Source organism: Camarhynchus parvulus, chromosome 5 (assembly GCF_901933205.1).
Source record: "Camarhynchus parvulus chromosome 5, STF_HiC, whole genome shotgun sequence".
Taxonomy (NCBI): Eukaryota; Metazoa; Chordata; class Aves; order Passeriformes; family Thraupidae; genus Camarhynchus; species Camarhynchus parvulus.
In genome coordinates, this window is record NC_044575.1 from 55,888,898 (window position 1) to 55,908,089 (window position 19,192).

A 19,192-nucleotide genomic window follows, 5' to 3' on the forward strand; every position below is an offset into this window, starting at 1 on the left:
GGAGATGCTCTCAGGTAACACACAGAGGAGCAAACACTGCCTGTTAATATGCTTATCTTATTTTCCCCAAGAGCTGGAGTTCAGCCCCAAGGCCAGACCTCTCATCTGGATAATTGCATAATTATCTTTTGCCTTCCAAAAGGACCATGCATCCTACTAAGGACCTTTGAGTCACAGGACCCACACAGCAGTGCACAGGGATTCTTTGCACACCCTCCCACACCCAGAGGTGTGATAGGGCACCAGCAGACCCCCAGCCTCTCCAGAGGGGTCAGCTGCATCAGAAACACCAATACAGACACAAAGGCAGTGAAATGAGGTGACCAGGAGGAGTCCTCAAGATAAAAACAAGGTTCTTCAGGCAGCCAATAACCAGTCCTTTTCAGCAGCCTTTTATCTCCTCTGGCTCCTGGCCAGGTGCAGGACCCTCCATGCTACACCAGCTGTAGCCTTAAGGACGGATCTGCCCCAGTGCTGTGCCAAGCACTGAGCTGGGGCATGGAGGTGTCCAACTCTACACCTCAGGCTGGCAAAGTCACCACTAAAGCACAGCTGACATTGTGTCCTGCATGCTGTATCACCTCTGCAGGTAGAGGAGGTGTGTTCTGAAAAGAGACCCTCTCAGCCCAGGCATCCTGCTAGTGAGACATTTGCAGAGAGAGAGAGAGAAAGGTTGGTCACAGAAATTCAGGCTGTGCCACTAGGCTGGGCTGACTGCTTTGTGTTGCCTTTAGAAAAGTCTTACTCTATTTTACTGTAAACCTCAAAGCCCCCTCCTCTAAAAAACCCAGCCCCACCACAACCAAATTTAAGGAAATACTTGCATTTGCCCTCAGTACTCAAGTAGGTGACCTTGACATGTGGATCCACCCACTCCCAAAGCTGTACCTTGGCCTGTGCCAAGGTCTGAATTTGAGGGCAGCAGGGCAGACCAGCCATTTTTACAGTAGTGCTACTCAGGAGGAAATGTCCTGCTTTTAAAATAAACCCTTGCAGTCATCCACTATCTCTGTGCTTTTTAGCAGACTGTGAGTGGACCAGCTCCCTCGTACTGAATAAGCCACTGTGCAACCTAATTCTGCTCAGATATGCTGCTTTGTTTTGTTTCTGGCAAGCACAGAAGCCAAAATATGCTTCCCCTACCCTGGGAACTGCTGAACTGGAAAGTGAAAGTCAGCAAGAGCTGCCTCAAGAAAAATAGCACATCCAGCCATTAGAAAAAATGACAAACCAACCCACCTATCTGCAACAGAGCCCAGCACTGTAATTTCCTTTAGAAATAATCTTAGAGAAAGCAGTAGCGCACAAATATTGCCCTGTGAACGAAGATTTTATTTACAATAAGCATGATTATCACCTAACATTTTCCTGGCAGCATCCAGCATGAGCTGATCCCAAACACATCCTTGCCCTACTCCTTTGTGGTTAGGGGTGCACAATACATTGTGATGTGACATGTAAAAAGATTGTTTTCATGTCTGGATGCATTCCCCTGTATGATGGGCTAAGGAACCCCACTGTACTTGCTGATTTTTTTTTTTCAGGAAGTACCTATAAATAGGTGCTGCTAAGTTGACAGCTAAACCTCAGCTCAGGGCAAGACAGAGACTTTCCCTTGATAAGGCCAGAAAGCCATCTCTCCTTTGTAGTGCTGCAAATGAAGAGAGAAAAATAAAGGTTTTTGAAACTGAAAGCTCTCTTTTAAAGAGAACAAAAAGGAGTTTCGTCAAAATGAGGAGCAAACTCACTGAAAATTTCAGTTGTATCATGAAAACCATCTCCCGCATGAGACAATCATGAAAACCATCTCCTCATGAGAGCACCAATCCAGCTGTAAGCCCAGTTTTAAAATAAAATAATCACATATAGCCAAAATAAGTCATCTGCCTCAAAACTCCATTCTCAGGGACTTCCAGTAGCAAATGCAAAAAGTTCAAATTGCTTGTGTGTGGCTAAAAAAGGAATCGGTGAACACCTGATTTTAGGTGTTCAGCAGCCATCAGCACCATCCTGCCAGGCCACAATGACAAGTTTCAGCTACTTCCTGATGAACTTTCAGTGCTGTCTCTCAAACCTCTCTAGCATTTCAAAGAAGAGAAAACCCAGCTTTTGGCAGCACTTGTGGCAAATGCAACTTGACTTAGCAGGAGAACGCTCATTGCACTGGTAAATGCAGATTCTTTCCTGAACTGCTCAGTCTTGAAGGGGGCAAAGAAAAATACAGTATTATTAAGTTAAGCCCAGAAGAAAAACAAATGCAACAGAATATTCTAGGCCAGCAACCCTCTTCCTCCACTGACCCTGGAAACCCAGAAAGAAGACACCTTGAAGAGCTTGTGGTAAAACCCTTTCTGGTCAGGCTATTTCTGGTGTCTCTGCCTCCTGCTCCCTAAGAAAGTACTCACATTCTGATCATAAAATCTGATCCAAACTCTCTTACACAAGTGCAGTGATACCATTCTGAATATCCCCTTTATCCTACACACTCCCCCCAGAGCCTGGTGTTTGTGACCTGACAGAAGCAACCTCAGCTCAGTACAGCCCCAGCCAGCAGCTCTCTCCTCGTACATCTTCCAGAACCCCAACTAATTATAAGAAACCAAGTCACCCAACCCCCTGCAGACCTGCCCCATGAAGATGAAGCTACCTGACTCCACAGCTTAACCAGTTTCTCAACAAGATCAAAGCCTGTGCAGTTGTTCGAGGAGCTTTCCAATTATTCCTCCAGTTTCTATCATGAATTACAGCAGCACTTGAAGAGTGCCAAAACCCAGAGGGATCAGTTACTCCTACCCTGTGACAGGCAGCAGGCTGGGGCAGACAGGACAAGCTGTAAGCACAAGGCATTACATTATGCACAGACCCAGTTTTGCTGCTGAATGACTGACAATAACTACTGGATGTCACTATTTTAAGGAAAATGTCATTTGGATAATTATCTGGCAGGGTCTCTCCTCAGTGGCTGGCATTATTCACAAGGGAAGAATTAGACTGAAATCCAGCTGTAGAGTAAGGAGATTTGCTATTCTATACAGACAATCACTGTGCTTTAGGAGCTTGATACCTAGGGTATATATCACTACTCATCCTCAGGCTCTCAGGACATGGAGAATATTAAAATGACACTCCTTCTCTATTTCACTGTGCCATTTATGTCACATGAGTTCATATTTAAAAATATTTTAATATTCTCTGTCCTCACCTGACCATCTGTTTCCTACTGGAGCTCAAGCTAGGAAGAGACAGAGAAGCTGCTTTTACTTGGCTGATCCTATCATGTGTCCATCAGACAGGAAAGTGCCCCTTGTACAGCCCCCAGCCCTTTGTCACTTTAGCCCTCAGCTATTCTGGTTTTTGTGAGTTCAAACCTGAGATTATCTGTCATGGGAGGATGCCCTACTGATTGGGTTAAATGTCCCAAATCAGATGACATTTGGCCCAACCCACAGAAATGGCATTAACAGAGCTGGCCTGGGATTGGAACTGGTCTCATCCTGCACCCAGCTCTGGATCCCAGCAGTACAACTGTAACCAAGCAGCAAAAAAGAGAGACTTGACATTATTCTTTGCAGTGCTGGCATGCCACAAGTGAGACTGAGCAGGGCTACAGCAGGCCATGCTCAAAAATACGTGCTTTGCTGCTGGATTCCAAGTAGCAGCATTCCAAAGAAAACAACAGCCTGTTCCTCCTCCCCAGCGCTCTGGGCACAAGGATATCAGAGGTGTTTTGTGAAGTATGGCAGAAAGAAACCTTTCTGTACAACCAGACTGTCTAAGTGCTGACAACTCCCTGCTCCAGCTGTCCTGCTCCATCCCAGAAGAGGCCTTGCTCTGCCTCTGGGGCATGAGGGAGAATGGTGGTGGCTGGTCAAATGGTGCTGCTGGCCTGCACGGCAGCCTGGCTCTGATCCATGCTGGCTGCCCTATGCCTTTATGCTTGAGCTGACAGGGGAGCACTTTAGTAGCACAGAAAGGAAAAAATATAACCAAACTGCCCCCCTGAGTACAGAAAAATGACAAATAACAAAGGAGAGCTATGTATGGGAAACAGCTTCCTGAGAAGAGCCTTGAGACCTCGAGTGGAGGCTGATGCATGGAGGCAACAATGCTCCAGTCCCGCTGCAAAGACAAAGATGCCAGGCATGGGCAGGAAGGAAAAACTCCTGCTGTAGGAGTATGGCAGGAATGAAAACATTTTTAGTGGCTGAGATGAGTGGCACTGAATAATAGATAGGGTTTAAAGACAGTAGCTATTGCAGGGAAGCACAGGCTTTGGTGTGACCAGCATGTATTAGCCTTGAAATAACATGGCACACTGTGGCCAAAGCAGCAGATCCTTATATTCACCCTACAGAAAATCTGTGAAGATTTCATTTAATGCCTGTCCAGAAATTTCACTCCCTCCTGGAAAGTGGTGCACCTTGGCCAACGTGCAGGGGGAATTTGGAGGTACTGTGACCCCAGCTGACAACTTGTTCCTGGTGGGCAGCAAGTGACACTTCTTTATTCAAGCAGAAAACTGCAGCTCTCATCTCAGCCGTGGGGTTCAGACACAGGGAGGCCATGAATGCAGAGCTCACCTGTAAATGATGCCTCTGCTATGGAGAAACATGAGGGCTGAAATAATTTCTGCAGCGTAGAACCGAGCCCGATCCTCATCGAAGCGCCGCGACTTCTGGATGTGGAACATCAAATCCCCACCATTGACAAACTCCATCACGAAGAACAGGCGATCCTACACACAGGCAGACACAGCAAACATGAAGAGCATTAGCTACAGCCTTGCTCAGGCCTGGAAAAGTCTTAGCAAAACTATTTTCTCCCAAACAAAAACATTCAGTAAGCTATCAGAAAAGCAGAGAAACCCCAACGAGGGGGAGAGAATGTCAAGGAGGTCTCCACTGATATCAGAAGGCTAATTAATTACTTTATTATACTATATTATTCTATATTATATTACACTATATTACATTACATCTAAACTGAATTTTCACAAAACACCCAACTTAATTTAACAGCACAGAATCTCATGATTGTCAGCTGACAGTCCCAACACACACACACATGCTTGGCCCTGACAGGCCAAGGAAACAAAACACCATCACTTTGTGTAAAAAAAAAAAAATTGCATTCTACTTTGGCACAACACAGAAGCAGCAAATGAGATAAGAATTGTTTGATTCTTTGCTTCTCTCAGGTTCAGAGAATGTGAATCCCACAGTAAGCATGATACAGTGAGTTGGGGAAAAGGCTGATTTTTTCAGGAAAAATCAAATCAGTACCGGGAAGACCTGTTCGTATCTCCTGGCCCTGCACTCCTCCAAAAAGTTTTGACCCCAGTGGTGAAATGAATTCCTGTTCACGCGTGGATTGGGCATGTTAGTGTGTGCTCACCAGTAATCAGCTCCATTGGGTTTCTCTGAATTATCCTTTGCCTCAACCAGCAGGGAATGACAGCCCCTCATCAGTACTGTCTGAACTGAGTGGCACAAGAGAAATCTGCAAAAACATCACTCCCTAGTAAACATTTCAGATCCTGGGGGAAAGCTGCTCCATAACACAATGTGCATAACCAGACTGCAGCTTCACCACAACAGCACAACATTGTCTCGAGGATATCCCAACATTATTTCTGGAGAATGTGGGCTGTTTTCCAGGATGGGATTTCCTGCCATACACTTGCATGGCAGCAGCTTTTTGGGCCCTCAGGTTCCAGCTTTCCTTTGACTAACCTGCAGACACCTCTGGGGAACAGAGGAACTGATAAGCATGAAGCATAAATAAAAGTTTCTGCTGAGCAGAAAAGCAACTTGTTTGATGAAGTTCAGTTCATTAACCACAGCTGTTGGTCTCCGAGGTTTCTTTTTTGGCTTTGTTCTGGCTTTTGCAAAAGCCTACAGATAGGGAGGCACTTGCTTAAAAGCTGTGCCTCTGCAGTGAGTAGGGGTTTCACATGATTTCACTTGATTGTGAGAGGAAGGACACAGAGAGATTTGGCACAAAAATAAACCCTGGAATTGTTGCCATCCAGTTCAAAAATTCCTCTCAGCAATTGTTTCAGGACTTTCAGTATTTGCTGTTAGAGTTTTTCTCTGAATATCAGGAACAAGCAGATTGGAAAACAGGCACAGAATTCAACTGAGATCAGCCAGGCTTTTAATATTTGTCCTTTCCCACAAGACTCTTCCCAGGTCTGATGCTAATTATCTACAAGCTACTTTTAAACCCTCTCTAAGTTTAAGAGGATAAGCATTGTTGTGCTCCACTTTCTGGCAGCCAGTCAGCTTGAAACGACTACTGGTATTAACATCTTGAGATGCACATGGCAGAAGGAAAACAACCAGAAATTCCCTCATTTCTCAATGGACATGAGCAGGAAAGCAAATGGCTTTTAACACATGAGGACAGCCTTCTTCACACAGCCAACCTGGGCTCTGCCCAACAGCTCCTGCTGGGCTCCTTCCAGAAGGTAAAGATCATGAAATCATAGAATCATCTGGGTTAGAAAAGACCTTTAGAGACCATCAACCACTAACCCAACTATGCCAAGCCCACCACTAAACCATGTCCCCAAGTGCAACACATCTACGCATCTTTTAAATACTTTCAATGATGGTGACTCCACCACTGCTCTGGGCAGACTGCTCCAGGCAGCCTGACCACACTTTCAGTGAAGAAATTGTTCCTAATATCCAACCTAAACTTCCCCTGGTGCAGCTTCAGACCATTTCCTCTTGTCCTGTCCCTTGTTCCCTAGGAGCAGAGCCTGACCCCCAGCTGGCTCCACACTCCTGTCAGGAGTTGTGCAGAGCCAGAAGGTCCCTCCTGAGCCTCCTTTTCTCCAGGCTGAGCCCCTCCAGCTCCTTCTCATCAGACTTGTGCTCTGCACCCCTGCCCAGCTCCTCTGTCTTTCCCTGGACACACTCCAGCACCTCCATGTCCTTCCTGCAGCAAGGGTCCCTAAATGAATGCAGAATTTGAGGTGCAGCCTCACCATTGCTCCCAGCACTCCCACAACACTCCTGCAGCACCAAGGCCATGTGCTGAATTCTATCTCTAGTCCATATAGACAATATCACCTCATTGTTTCACTCTGTCTTTATGAGAGGGCACTGAAAGACACCCGAGCTGGCTTGTCTGGGCAGTAGTCTGATCCAGAGCAGCATGAACTGTGCAAACCCATCACCAGCCTCAGCTCTTCTGCCCACTTCAGCCCTCTAATGCCACATCTTCACTGCAGAAGGTTAAACTCAGCCTGGCTGTGCTGTGCCTGCCTGTTCCTCTGGCTGTAGCACAGGTATCACCTCTGCCTCTCCAGTCAGGCCAGCTTTTACATCTCCTTGTTATTCTTTCCCACCTCTTTCCTTGCTGATCTCTCCACATGACACATGCTTATCTAGCCCAGCTTGTCCAGGCATCTCCTCAAGCCCATACTTAAAAAGAAATCCCTCTTGCCAGATCCCCAACAGGAAGCAATTTAATTTACCAGCAGCCTGGTGAGGGATGGTGTGTGTATTTATGTAAGTGATACATATGCCTTTATAAACATGCATGCACTTAGGGGAACACACATGGATTTTCTACTCTTTCCTTAAAGGTGACCTTCAAGGAAACAAAATTAGCACTTCCTATCTTAAAACATGTATGTCCAGCTCCTCCAGAGCAGGCAAAACTCCATGGCCCACCTCAGACTTCTGGCTGTACTCATCTTTACTATGATGCTTACAGAAAGACACTACATCTTTCTCAAATGTTCAGGTAAGCACCAAAACAGCTGATTTTAAAATTCACATCACTGCTGCCATGGAATTAGCAGCTTTTTTTGCTAAAAACTGCTTTTGCTTCAGACTAACTGCAAACCTGAGCAAGTATAGCTGCACGTGTTATATGGTCACACCCACCCATGGACTCATTTCACTGGTCAAGCAGAGATACAGAACTTGGGGTTACTGCAGCTTTTTAAATCTTTTTTTTTCCTATTTATTTTAAGGAGGTCCAGCTTATTGTCTGCCCAGTTTCCTAACACACAGAAATCCCACAGGGCTGCTGAAGAAAAGAGCAGGATAGGTATTACAGCTGGTTTATTGTATTGGTATCACAACTGGTTTATAATGCAGCATTTGTGCACTGGTCAGCTACATGCCTGGCAATAGGCATTTGGAAAATCAGCACTAATGATCATCCTCTGAGGAAAAATCATCTCAAAGCCAGGCAAGGCTTTCCATTTTTATTCCTAAGGAAGACCATCAGCTTGCAAAACTGCAAAGACCAACCGCTCTCCCAGGAATCATTAAGAAATAAAATAAACAGTGGTATCCTTTTGAAAAAAAAAAAAAAAAGGAGGAGAAGGAAAGGAAAAGAGGGGGAAAGAAGGAGGGAGCTGGAGGGAAGGGGGGGAAGAGGGGAGAAGAGAGAGGAAGGGAAGGGCAGAGGGAAGTAAGGAGAAGAGGGAGGGAGGAGGGAGACAAACAGAAAAAAAGAGGAAAGAAGAAAAAAAGAAGGCAATTTGCAGCCAGAAGAATAAGACAGAGTAAATAACTTAAGAAGGGGCCAGGAAAAGTAGATCTTAAAACAGCAGATAGTTCAGACACTTGCAAACTTGACCTAAGAGTCAGTTATGTGTCTCCTCCTTTCTTGGGTACTATCAGTGGGAATTAGGAGGAGTTGAAAGCTGGATTGTTTTTTGACAGGGCCCAATGCTGGACTCCTCACATGTCTATTTTTCTATTGTGCTTTGCCCAGAAGTGTGCCTGATGTGGTATCTCTGTTTGACGTGGTAAGAAAGGAGCATTTGAGTCAACAGGAAACAGTGACACCAAAGGCTTCGCAGCAAGCGGCAGCCACAGGAGGAAATCACATTGCACCACTCCTGGCCTGGGATCAGGATGAATAAACTCTCAGAGCAATTGTTACTGTAAATTAAAAAAACACTTGCAGGAAATAAAATCCATGGGATCAAGCAGGTTTATTTCAACCTACATGCAGAGATTAATCCTGCCCATTTTCACACCAGAGAGCTGTCTTTTTTATTTTTCTTGGCTTTTCTAAAAATTTATTTCTTTTCATTTCAGTTTTCCACCCCTATTTGTTCACCCATTAGCAGGGCAGAGGCTGTTGGAAGCACAGCAGGCTGACAGCAGCTACATACACCCATTGTATTTGTTCATTGCCGTAGGGGGTTTTGTGGGGCTTGAAGAAAGTCACTGACTGCAAGAGCCACCAAGAAGGACAACCCACACATCGGTTACTGCCCCTTGCAAACACTAAAATCCATCTCAAGCATCACTTTAGCCCTTTGTCCTCACCAGCTCTACAAGCTGCTTTGGATCCTCATACCTTTCCTCTTTGTTATCACAGGGGAAGAAAAAAAAAATCGAGATTTTATTTAAAGAGCATCTTTTTTCTCCACTGTGCCAACAGTGTGATGGCCAACTTCTACCCTCTTCTACCTAAAAGTCATAGTTGATGTCCATTTATAACCCACACAAGACCTCCTGGGATCTTATCACCAATCACAAGGCTCCAATTTTCCCCCACAAAAAAAATCAGCCTGGCTCAGGAATTGTGCTTAGTTTGCATTTCATCTTTTTGGAAATAATTCATGCACCCAACTCCTTAGAAAATCAGCTTTGGGCTCAATGTGAGTTCACTGAAGCCAAAGGGCTTCCCCAAGAAAACAGTCATTTTCCCCTGTTTTGGTAGTTTATGCTTTGCAGAGCAGAAGGGAGGTTTTCCAAATCATCCCCAAACAGACACAGCTGTGTCACTGCTTCCCAGAGAAAAATTATTGTTTCCAAAAAGAGTAGCAGGGCTTAGGGAGCTTGCAAGCAAATCATTACAAGATAATTACAAGAGCTGGCAAGCTCTCTCAGTGTTCCCAATGTTCTCCCTTCGTGGTCCACAACCCCCACACAAAGCAAATCTGCCCTAGGTCTTGCTGAGAGCAAGCAAATAAACCATGATTTCTCAGCACTGGGCTCCAGAAAGCCACATGTCCAACTCCTCAGCAGTGCAAGGGGCCATCTGTATCTGGGTCAAAGCACTGCAAAGCACATGATCTGGAGGAGGAATAAGAAACAGGCTTGTAACTGAATATTTATTTTTGTAGGACTAACACAGTCGTGCCCCACTCTTAGATGCTGCTCTCTGAGGAAATGCCCATCCTCCATACCCAGGTCTCCAAAGAACCCATAAATTCCTGCTGGAAATGCCTCCATGCACATCCTTCCACAGTATCCACTGTTGGAAGTGCTTCCCCTCCTTCACTGTGATTCTTCAACATCCTCATGATGGAGGCAGAGGGGCAGGCACTGATCTCTGACAGGACCCAAAGGAATGGCCTGAAGTTGTGTCAGGGGAGGTTTAGGCTGGATATCAGGAAAAGGATCCATCCAGAGGGTGTTTGGGCACTGAACAGGCTCCCCAGGGCAGTGGGCACAGCACCAAGCCTGGCAGAGCTCAAGGAGGGTTTGGACAATGCTCTCAGGCACAGGGTGGGACTCTTGGGGATGGTGCTGTGCAGGGCCAGGAGCTGGACTCAATAATCCTTGTGGGTCCCTTCCAACTCAGCCTATTCCATGAGTCTATTATTCAACAGGAGCCCTTCACAATAGAATACACAGATTCTATGAATTCCCGTTGGAAATGCCTCCCCTCTACACCCAGCCATGGACCAAGGCAGCCCTGCACCCCAGGAGCTACTGCTACTCCCAACTCCAAGGGTTAGGGAGAACAGGGGGGTTCTGTGCCTCCTATTCCCTGTTTGAAACACATGGTTTCAGACCCAGGGAGCATCACAGGTGTCCTGTGAACAGCCTCACCACGAAGTACCCACCACAACAACCCTTGCACAAACACAAGTGTGAGCACAAGAACAGACCTCATGAGCTCAGCCCCAAATTCCCAGATGAAGCCTCTTTTGCTTGGCTCCAATGGAGCAAGGCAGTGACTGATGCCAAGTGAAGATTTGGTCCTTGGGTTTCAAATCACAGCAACTGCATCAAGGAACACCTCTGCCCCACGCTGCCTCAGAAGGAACCCCATGTGGCCCAGGACTCCCAGACAGAGAGGCAACAGGTTTTACAGCCAGCTGCTCTGTTGAGCTGCTCTTCCTCCCTGCTCCAGTGGCTGCAGAAGTGCTGCCAGCCCCAGGAACCACTTCTGCCTTAGGGAACCAAGCCACAGATGGCACACACAGCCCTGGGGTTACCCAGATGAGGGCTCACTGTGTGATGCAGCTGAAAGGCTAAGAAAGGGAAAGTTTCTCTCTTCTGTTGGTTTTGGGTGGTTTTTTTTAAGCTAAAAGGAGGTGCAGTGGAAATTAAGCCAGCTCAGAATGGGCATAAGGTGCATGTGGTGTCTCCTCCAGGCTGGGCAGCTGGTGAGCACATTTCTGAGAATCTCAGACCACTTCCCAAACACCAGGCTTGTTTTTAGGTCCTTTAATTAAGAGTCACCAGTCTAAATGAGGTAGTTATCACTGGTTATCACCCCACCACACTCTGCTCTCTGACACTGCTGACAGTGGGCACCACGAGGCTCCCTGTGAGGCCACTGCAGCAAGGCACATACACATGGCCCAGAGAATCATAAACTGGCTCTTGCCACTTGCATAAATAAACTCTGCAGGGTCCCTGGGGCTGAAGGTGGCCCTGGCACTCAGGTGCACAATGCACATCAACACCCAGCTCACTCCAGAGGAGCTCAAGGATGTCAACCACAAGGATGAGCTGAGGGCAGTTGCGGGTTCCCACTTGCCCCGGGGGGGAAAAAACCAAAACAAACAAGCCTAAATCTAATTGCATCCTCCAAATTCCTGCCCCTGTTTTCTCAAACACTTGGCTGAAATGTCAAGCTCATACGCTGGAGAGTTATTGTAACAGGCAAATTCAGTCGTTTGTCTGGAACAATGCATCTTCTGGGGTATTCATGTGAAGCATACACACATCCTTCCTCCTCATCCCCTCCCTGCAAGGCAGCTTAATTCACAGCAGTGTTACACTATTAGCTCATCTTTTCACCAGAAACTTTTACACACCCTGTGTGTATAAGGATTATTATCCTGTTCACCTGTACCTGTTCTATTTTAAACATGACCAGACCCAAATTAGAAAAAAAACCGAAATTCAGATAAGCCAATCAATTATGTAAAAAAAGTCTGGTTTTTTAATCTTAATTAAAAAACAAAAAGACACTTTGAGCATCATTAAAATGAAATATTAAAAGGATACAAAATAAATTGAAAGAAGAAGCAACACAAAATCTTCCTTCCCAGACCTTTTAAAATGGTAAAGAAAACTCCACAAATACTCCTTCCCACCTGAAAGATTTAAAAAAAAAATCAAAGGACTGACTGAATTTAGAGGGGAATAAATTGACTAGAGTATATGACACTATAGATATTACCTGTTAATTAAAGATTTATAGGTCATCTGCACCCCTCAGCTGGCTGCTGGCATCTTGGTGTCTCAGGAGAGAACAGCCCTGTAAATGCCATGCTTTTTTTACAACCCTCAGCTCAAAAAGGATACTGAAATTGGTGTTTTCAGTTCAGAGTGACCAACCTGCAACAGTTCTTCCCATTTTACAAAATCCTGAGCTCTGCAATATCTGCTGGCTCAGGCAGCGCTAGGGAAGGCTAGAGACCTCTACAAGCTCAGCCAAAGGTCTTCACAAAAATTAAGAGTGCCAAAACTACCCAAAAGCCACTTGGAAACAGCTTGGTGTGAGGATTTGTGAATCACCTTCTCACCTTAAATATCACCTGGAAAGCAACACAGATTCTAAGAGACTGAAACCTAAAGCACCACCAGCTCACACCTCAGTTACTGACCTCTTCTCTGAGCTTAGATTGCTTTTGATTTTTTCTTCCCTTTCCTCCTCAATACTGACTGGCACCTGCTTGCTCAGGGCTGCTTAAGAGCTGCTTCCATTTTGATCTCTTTTTATGCCACAACTTTCTTGATTTTAAGGACAAAAAACATTAGTTTCTCATACTGTGGCTAACCATAGGCAACACACTTGCCTACCCTTGCAGTGAGCTTGATGATTTGTCCAAGCTACAGTCTCTCCCCTAAGCCACTGCAGATGAAGACAGGCATTTATATCAGCTTCATGAAAATGCAAATATCCAAAGTCCCTCAACCATCTAGGGTCAGAAAGTTACACTGGGGACTATGACAGGATGATGGCAGCTGACCCTTCCAACCCTGCAGCTCATGTTTTCAGCTCAGCTCTCACTGCCTCAGTGCGCACCCCGAGCATGGACATCCAGCAAAGTTCACAGATTAGAGTCAGAAATGTCAGTCTGATCTTGTTTCACCTCCTGCCTGCAAAAAAACCCCTGGCCTCAAATGTTCCTGCAGCAAAGTGACCACTGCAAGGTGGCAGTGCAGATGGCAGAAAAAGCAGAGGTTTTCCGAGTGGGCTGCACAGGCCTTGCACGTCAGGTTCACTGACAGCTGGAACCAACGTGCCAGCACACACATCAGGGGGTTTTGGTGATGTGGACACTGTCAAACCACAGGAAGATGCACTTTCAACCAGCCTGCCTTTATTCTGTGCCAGACAGGAACCAGAGGAAAGCAGAAACTGGCTGTCCCTGCTGTGGTCACAAAGCCAATACAAGGGCACACAGCACACAGCTGCAGGATCTGCACTGGGGAGTGAAGGGAGAGAGGAAATTCCCCTTTACCTCCCTGTCCAAGAACCCCCCAAAAACCAACCTGCCACCCCAGGTAAAGAACAACTGCAGCTCCTTCCAGCCTGACTTGCAGAGCCTTCCAGCAGAGTATCTTGGGGCTAACACAGGTGCCAACTCTCAAGAACAAGAGAAAAAGTCTCAATGCCTGCAGAAAAGCATCCAAGATGTGCATTTGGCTGTCATGTGAATGCACACATGGAGTTGTGCCTCCACAACATGCCACAGAGGGAATGCTGGGGGCTCAGAGCCTGGGAGTGCATCAAAGCCATCCTCTCTGCTCCCAAAGGGCTCCCTCCCAGTGCCTTCCAAAGAGAACATCAAAGAGGCCTCACTGCTTCCTGAACGCCCACCAGCACACTCCAAAGTCTGTGTCAGGGCACTTGTTCATCTCCCAGAGCCCCAGGAAGGCTGTCACTGCCTCTCCAGCCTCCCTCACCTCCACCACACTGGGCTCTGCCCATCTGGTGACACTGGAGTGGCAGGTGGACAACCAGGCTGATGCTGGAGATCCCCTCGGGGGACCACGACTGAGGACTCCCCTGGAGATACAAGGGCACTTAGACCTCCCTTGTGGCACCTGGGGGCACGGGGTGGGTGAGCTGCCACCTCTCAGTCCCAGCACTTTGGCTTGTGGGCCCTCACTTGAAAATGATGCTCCTGTTGAAGGCTCCAGGTCATCTCTAGCACTTCTAGGAGGTGAAACACAGGCTCATATCTCTAAACCCTTGACAAGATGACCACACTGACCCTGGCAGGACTGCCTGAGTGCCCCAAGAGCCAGTAGAGATGTGGAGAAGCCTTTCCCTCCCATGCTGAGAGCACAACATGAGCCCTCGGCCAGAAATGGGGACAAAAAGCTGGGTGCCAAACAGCAGCTGCCCTCGTAAAACGGGAGCAGTTCCACGATTGTGCTGTCCTGGAGTTCCAGGCCACTCCTGCCTGGCTTGAAGAGCACCCCTGCTCATCATTATCTTGAAGGACACTCGTTATAGAAAATCACAGCCTGCTGCCAAGTGCTCCTGTCTCACTATTTTTGGAACAACAGGGGCAGGCTCTGAGCCTCAGCAACTGTCAGCAGAGCCAAAGGGAAAGCAAATCCATATAATGATCAGGCTGGCTGACAGGGACAGTGCCGGGAACAGCATTGCCTGGGGGACAGTCCCCTGGAACGACCCTTTGGTCATGAGAAAAGGGATAAGGGCAATAAACCTAAAACCAGAAGCTATTCAAAACTATCGGCATGGGAAGCTGATCTCCCCCAGCCCTCTACATTCTCATGCATATGAGTGGAGACAAAAGGATTTAAAAGCAAACCACCTGTGCAGGAAGGATGGCTCCTAAACCCCAAAGAACACAGGACCTGCTTACTGCAAACAGATTTTAATTAAAACATTCCAGGATTCACATTCCCCAGGATTATATTACTGACTTAGCTATTTATACCTATAGCCTCTTTCACCCCTCCTAGGACAGTATTGTTGAGGTGTTGGATGACACCAGGCTCAGGTAAATGGAAACAAACACTTTTTGGTGTTTGTCACCCCCAATCAAGGATCCACGATTATCCACAGGTCCCAGCACCTGTCAGCAACTCACAGATTACTGGAGCAGAAGCATAATCCTCTCTGGCACTAAAGAATTATTCTAAGGCCCTAGAAAAAGCAGAGGTAAATGGCTTAGGCAAGGTGGAAAGCTCCCAGGGCAAGGCCTTCAATTAAAAAAAAAAATTAAAAAACCAGAGAGGTGGTGAGCAGGAAAGACCTCCCACAGATGCAGCTGAAGCAGGATTTAAACTTCCCCCCTGCAATGGAGCATCTGGACTCCTTCCTTGCCTTTCACAGGAAAGGAATCCAGAGGTGCAAGTCCAAAACTGCCCAGCCCAGTGCTGGGCACACAGATGGCTACATCCAGCCTCTGCCAGCCTGCTGAGCTGCTGATATTTCATCTTTATGGTCTGAAAACTGTGACCCACAGCAGGCAGGGACAGCCCTTGCAGCTCCTACCACCTAGTGGCTGCAGGATTCAGCCCTGATGGAGCGAGGAGGCTGCCTGGAGTCCACCCTAGGCAAATAAAGCTGCCCTTGCTGGAGGGCATCACTGAAGCAGCAGCTGAGACTGAGGCAGATTCACACTGAGCACAGAGGCTACACAAGAGAACAGAAAACCTTTCTGAAAACCATCAGTGGCTAATGTAAGCTCAGAAAAGCCTCAGCCAGCTCTAAAATAGGCAAGAAGAAGCAGTAGTATAGATGAGCTCAGGTAATGCATTGCTGTTTCAGGTACTTGTGCCTGCTCAGCTAATCATGGAATCACAGAATGGTTTGGGTTGGAAGGGATGTTAAAGATTATCTAATTACAACCCTCCTCTCCTGTACAGGGACATCTTTCACTAGATCAGGTTGCTCAGAGCTTCATCCAGCCTGGCCTTGGACACTTCCAGGGATGGGGCACCCCTGGAATAATGCTGCATTCCTGGCACCACAAGATATCACACTGTGCTGCACACATGTCCCAGGCTGATTAAGTCACCCCCAGGCTGCTTAAGCCAGGGGAAGAGTTTGCTGCTTTGGCTGGGATATTGTAAAAGAAACAGAATTCAAATGCTCTGGATCCAGCCAAATTCTCAGATCCTGTGAGTGCTCTGTCCTCAGACTGCAGCAGCATCTCAGGTGCTTCCAAGAGCCTTCCTTTGGAGTTTCCATGATTTCCTTTAAACTGGGATGGGAGAGGCTGTAACTGGACACCCCTGTGTCAGGTGCAGCCTCACCAGTGCCAGGCAGAATGGGACAATGACTCTTCCAAGTTCCTGAAGCAGCCTGGTCCATAATTTAGCTCACATTCCATGGGGCTGCAGAGCTGGCTCAGACTGAACCTGGCACCTACCATCAGCCTTGTCTGCCTCCCAGCTGGGCTACTCCTCTGCCAGTCAGTCCCAGCTTGTCCTGATCTTATGGGATCAGGCTTTGACTTGGCCTTGACAAATGGTAAGAGGCCTCAAAGTGGCTAGTTCTTGAAAAATTCCCAAAGGCAGGCCCTGGGGGTCATTATGTAACCAGGATCTCCATGGCAGACTGGAGTTGTGGGGGCTTTTTTATTAACCATTAATACCACATTTTAAGTGTCTGGGCTGTAACTGTGATACATGTGGCATGGTTTCCATGTAATTGCAAACTGAGTATTTGTGCTACCATGCTCCTAAATCCATAAATTTTTAAATATGGCTGCAGGATGACATTTTGAATAAGTGGTTATTCTTTTTATATTTATAATGGTTTATATAGATAGATATCTTTTTCTGCCAAGGTCTTGTTAATGGAGGGGATATCCCCATGCCATACAAACAATAAACCCCAAGTCTGTATCAGCCTGGTTAAGCCTTCCTGGAAAGACTGTGACCAGTGAATATCCCTGTTGTTGCAATAATTTCTCTGCTATAGCAAAGGGGTTTAATTGTGCTTTTATAAGCAATTTAAACCTGGTTATTCTGGACTGAAGTTGGTGTCACTGAGTGCAGACCATGGGCAAAAGACATCACGAACCAGCTCAATTTGAAATCTGCATTTTTTTTTTGTAAAAAGTGCTTCCCTTTTTTGTGTTCTTCATCATCAGAGGGGAAGTGGGATTCAAGTGAAAGAGGAACCCAGGAAAGACTGGAAATAGCAGGGTCCTGCTACACAAGCACCACTCCTTTGTCACCATTTCAAGGACTGACCAGCTCTGTGCTCAGAGCACCAAGGGCTGAGGGGTTCTTCCCACTGCTCCTCTGATGACAAGCTGGTCCAGAAACTCCTGTTCCAGGCTGCTCTACTGTTTAGCAGCCTCCTTTTAATTTCCAGTCTAACTGTACCCATGGCCAGTCTAGACTCATTTAATCTTAACCAGCATCTTGACAGCTTTGTTTCCCTCCTCAGTGCTTGACATCTGCAGACATCAATCACATCCTCTTTCTGCTTTCAATTTGCTAGTCTAAACAAGATGAGTTCTCCCCTTTTCTTCCTCTTTGCAAAAGACTCTGCAATTACTTCAGCAGCCCAGAAGAGCTTGCCTGCACCCACAGCAGACTGTGTTCAGTTTTGTTGAACGTGACAAACAGTTGCTCACACAGTGACCTTGAATCCTCCCTGAGTTCATAAGAAGCACTCTACACAGCCAAGGAGTACACTTGCTGTTCTCACATCCACATGCAAATTCAGTAAGCAAAGCCATAGCAAAGGCCATAGCAGTGAGTGGCAAAGTCCACATTTGACACAGAACACATCAATAATGGACATTTCTGATACTTCAGGAAAACCCTTACAAGTTGAAATATCACGAAATAAAAGTTTCTTTGGTTACTAGTGACAACAGTGAGCTTTAAGTTTCATTTCTGCTATACAGCACAGCTGCTCTGTGAACCATGTGAGCTGTGCATTAAATAAAACCCAGCACAAACCACTCATTTCTATTAGATGAGTCTACCCAAAGGCTCCCCCCCAAATGAGCGCATTTCTTCACTGCCATAGCTGGCTGTTGCATCACCCCAGTGAAAAGAGAAATGGGTGGGTGGCTGAATACATTTGTCTGCTCTTTTTTTGGTTTTTTTAAGGTATTTTGGGTTTATGTAGGAGGAGCAAAGCTGCAATAAAAAGGACAAGTTTCTCCTACCTCTTGTAAGAGGAAAACAAGCTCCACTGCCCTTTAGCAAAGAACAAAATGCAACTGGAAAGGAGCCCAGGCAGTTTTGAAGAGCTACACTGCAGAAAATGCCTTGGTCCTAATAACAGCTTAGCTGAGGGATTCCCAAATTCACCTTGCCATACATGGCTGTGGCCACTGCCTCCATCTCAGCCACTCCTCCCTCCACCACCCACACCAGCAAGAGGCTCCCAGCACCAGCACACACCAGATGAGGCTCCCAGCCAGGCACTCAGCCCATGTCCTGTCCTCCACTTAGGTACACGGGGCACAAGGGACAGCAATGCTGCCATCTGTCTGCCCTACACAAGAAGAAATACCAACCATACATGGATCTGACTGAGTGTCCACCCCTGTCAGGCAGACCCTTTCCAGTAACCCCAAAAGGATCTTTTGTTCAGTTCTGAGCAGTCTACAAAGGCTGGCAGACACCAGAGGCTACCTCCAGTTCCAAGTGCAAATCTTAAAGTTTGCAGAAAACTCAATGCAAATACAGCCTTGTTAAAAATTCAGGCAGCAACAGAGCAGAGCCTGAGATGCCAGAGCAACCAGAGGACACTGCAGGTGTAGACATTTGCACTTGGAAATGTTCAATGGCACGAAGATGTTTCTAGGGAAGACACAAAGGAAGTCTTTGTGCCTTACCAGTTTGTCAGGGAGCTCAGAAAAGGCCAGGATTTTATTTGCCAAATGCCCAGCAGATGTCAGAGATGCAATATAGCACAGTGCTCTGTTCATACTTCTCACGGATATATTTTATGAAAAATCCTTTTGCTATGATTTTTCTCCTGAGAAGCTGAGAGGCCTCAGAAACAA

At 46.6% G+C, this 19,192-nt stretch overlaps 1 protein-coding gene across 2 annotated transcripts in view; it reads right to left on the reverse strand.

Annotated features, from left to right (window-relative positions):
- The window catches only part of PRKCH (protein kinase C eta), a 113,512-nt gene that overhangs the window by 39,640 nt on the left and 54,680 nt on the right, over nucleotides 1–19,192 (reverse strand). For both annotated transcript variants that reach the window (XM_030949160.1, XM_030949158.1), the window contains exon 10: nucleotides 4,581–4,735. In XM_030949160.1, the coding sequence (XP_030805020.1) occupies nucleotides 4,581–4,735 (155 nt within the window). The remainder of the gene's footprint in view (nucleotides 1–4,580; nucleotides 4,736–19,192) is intronic.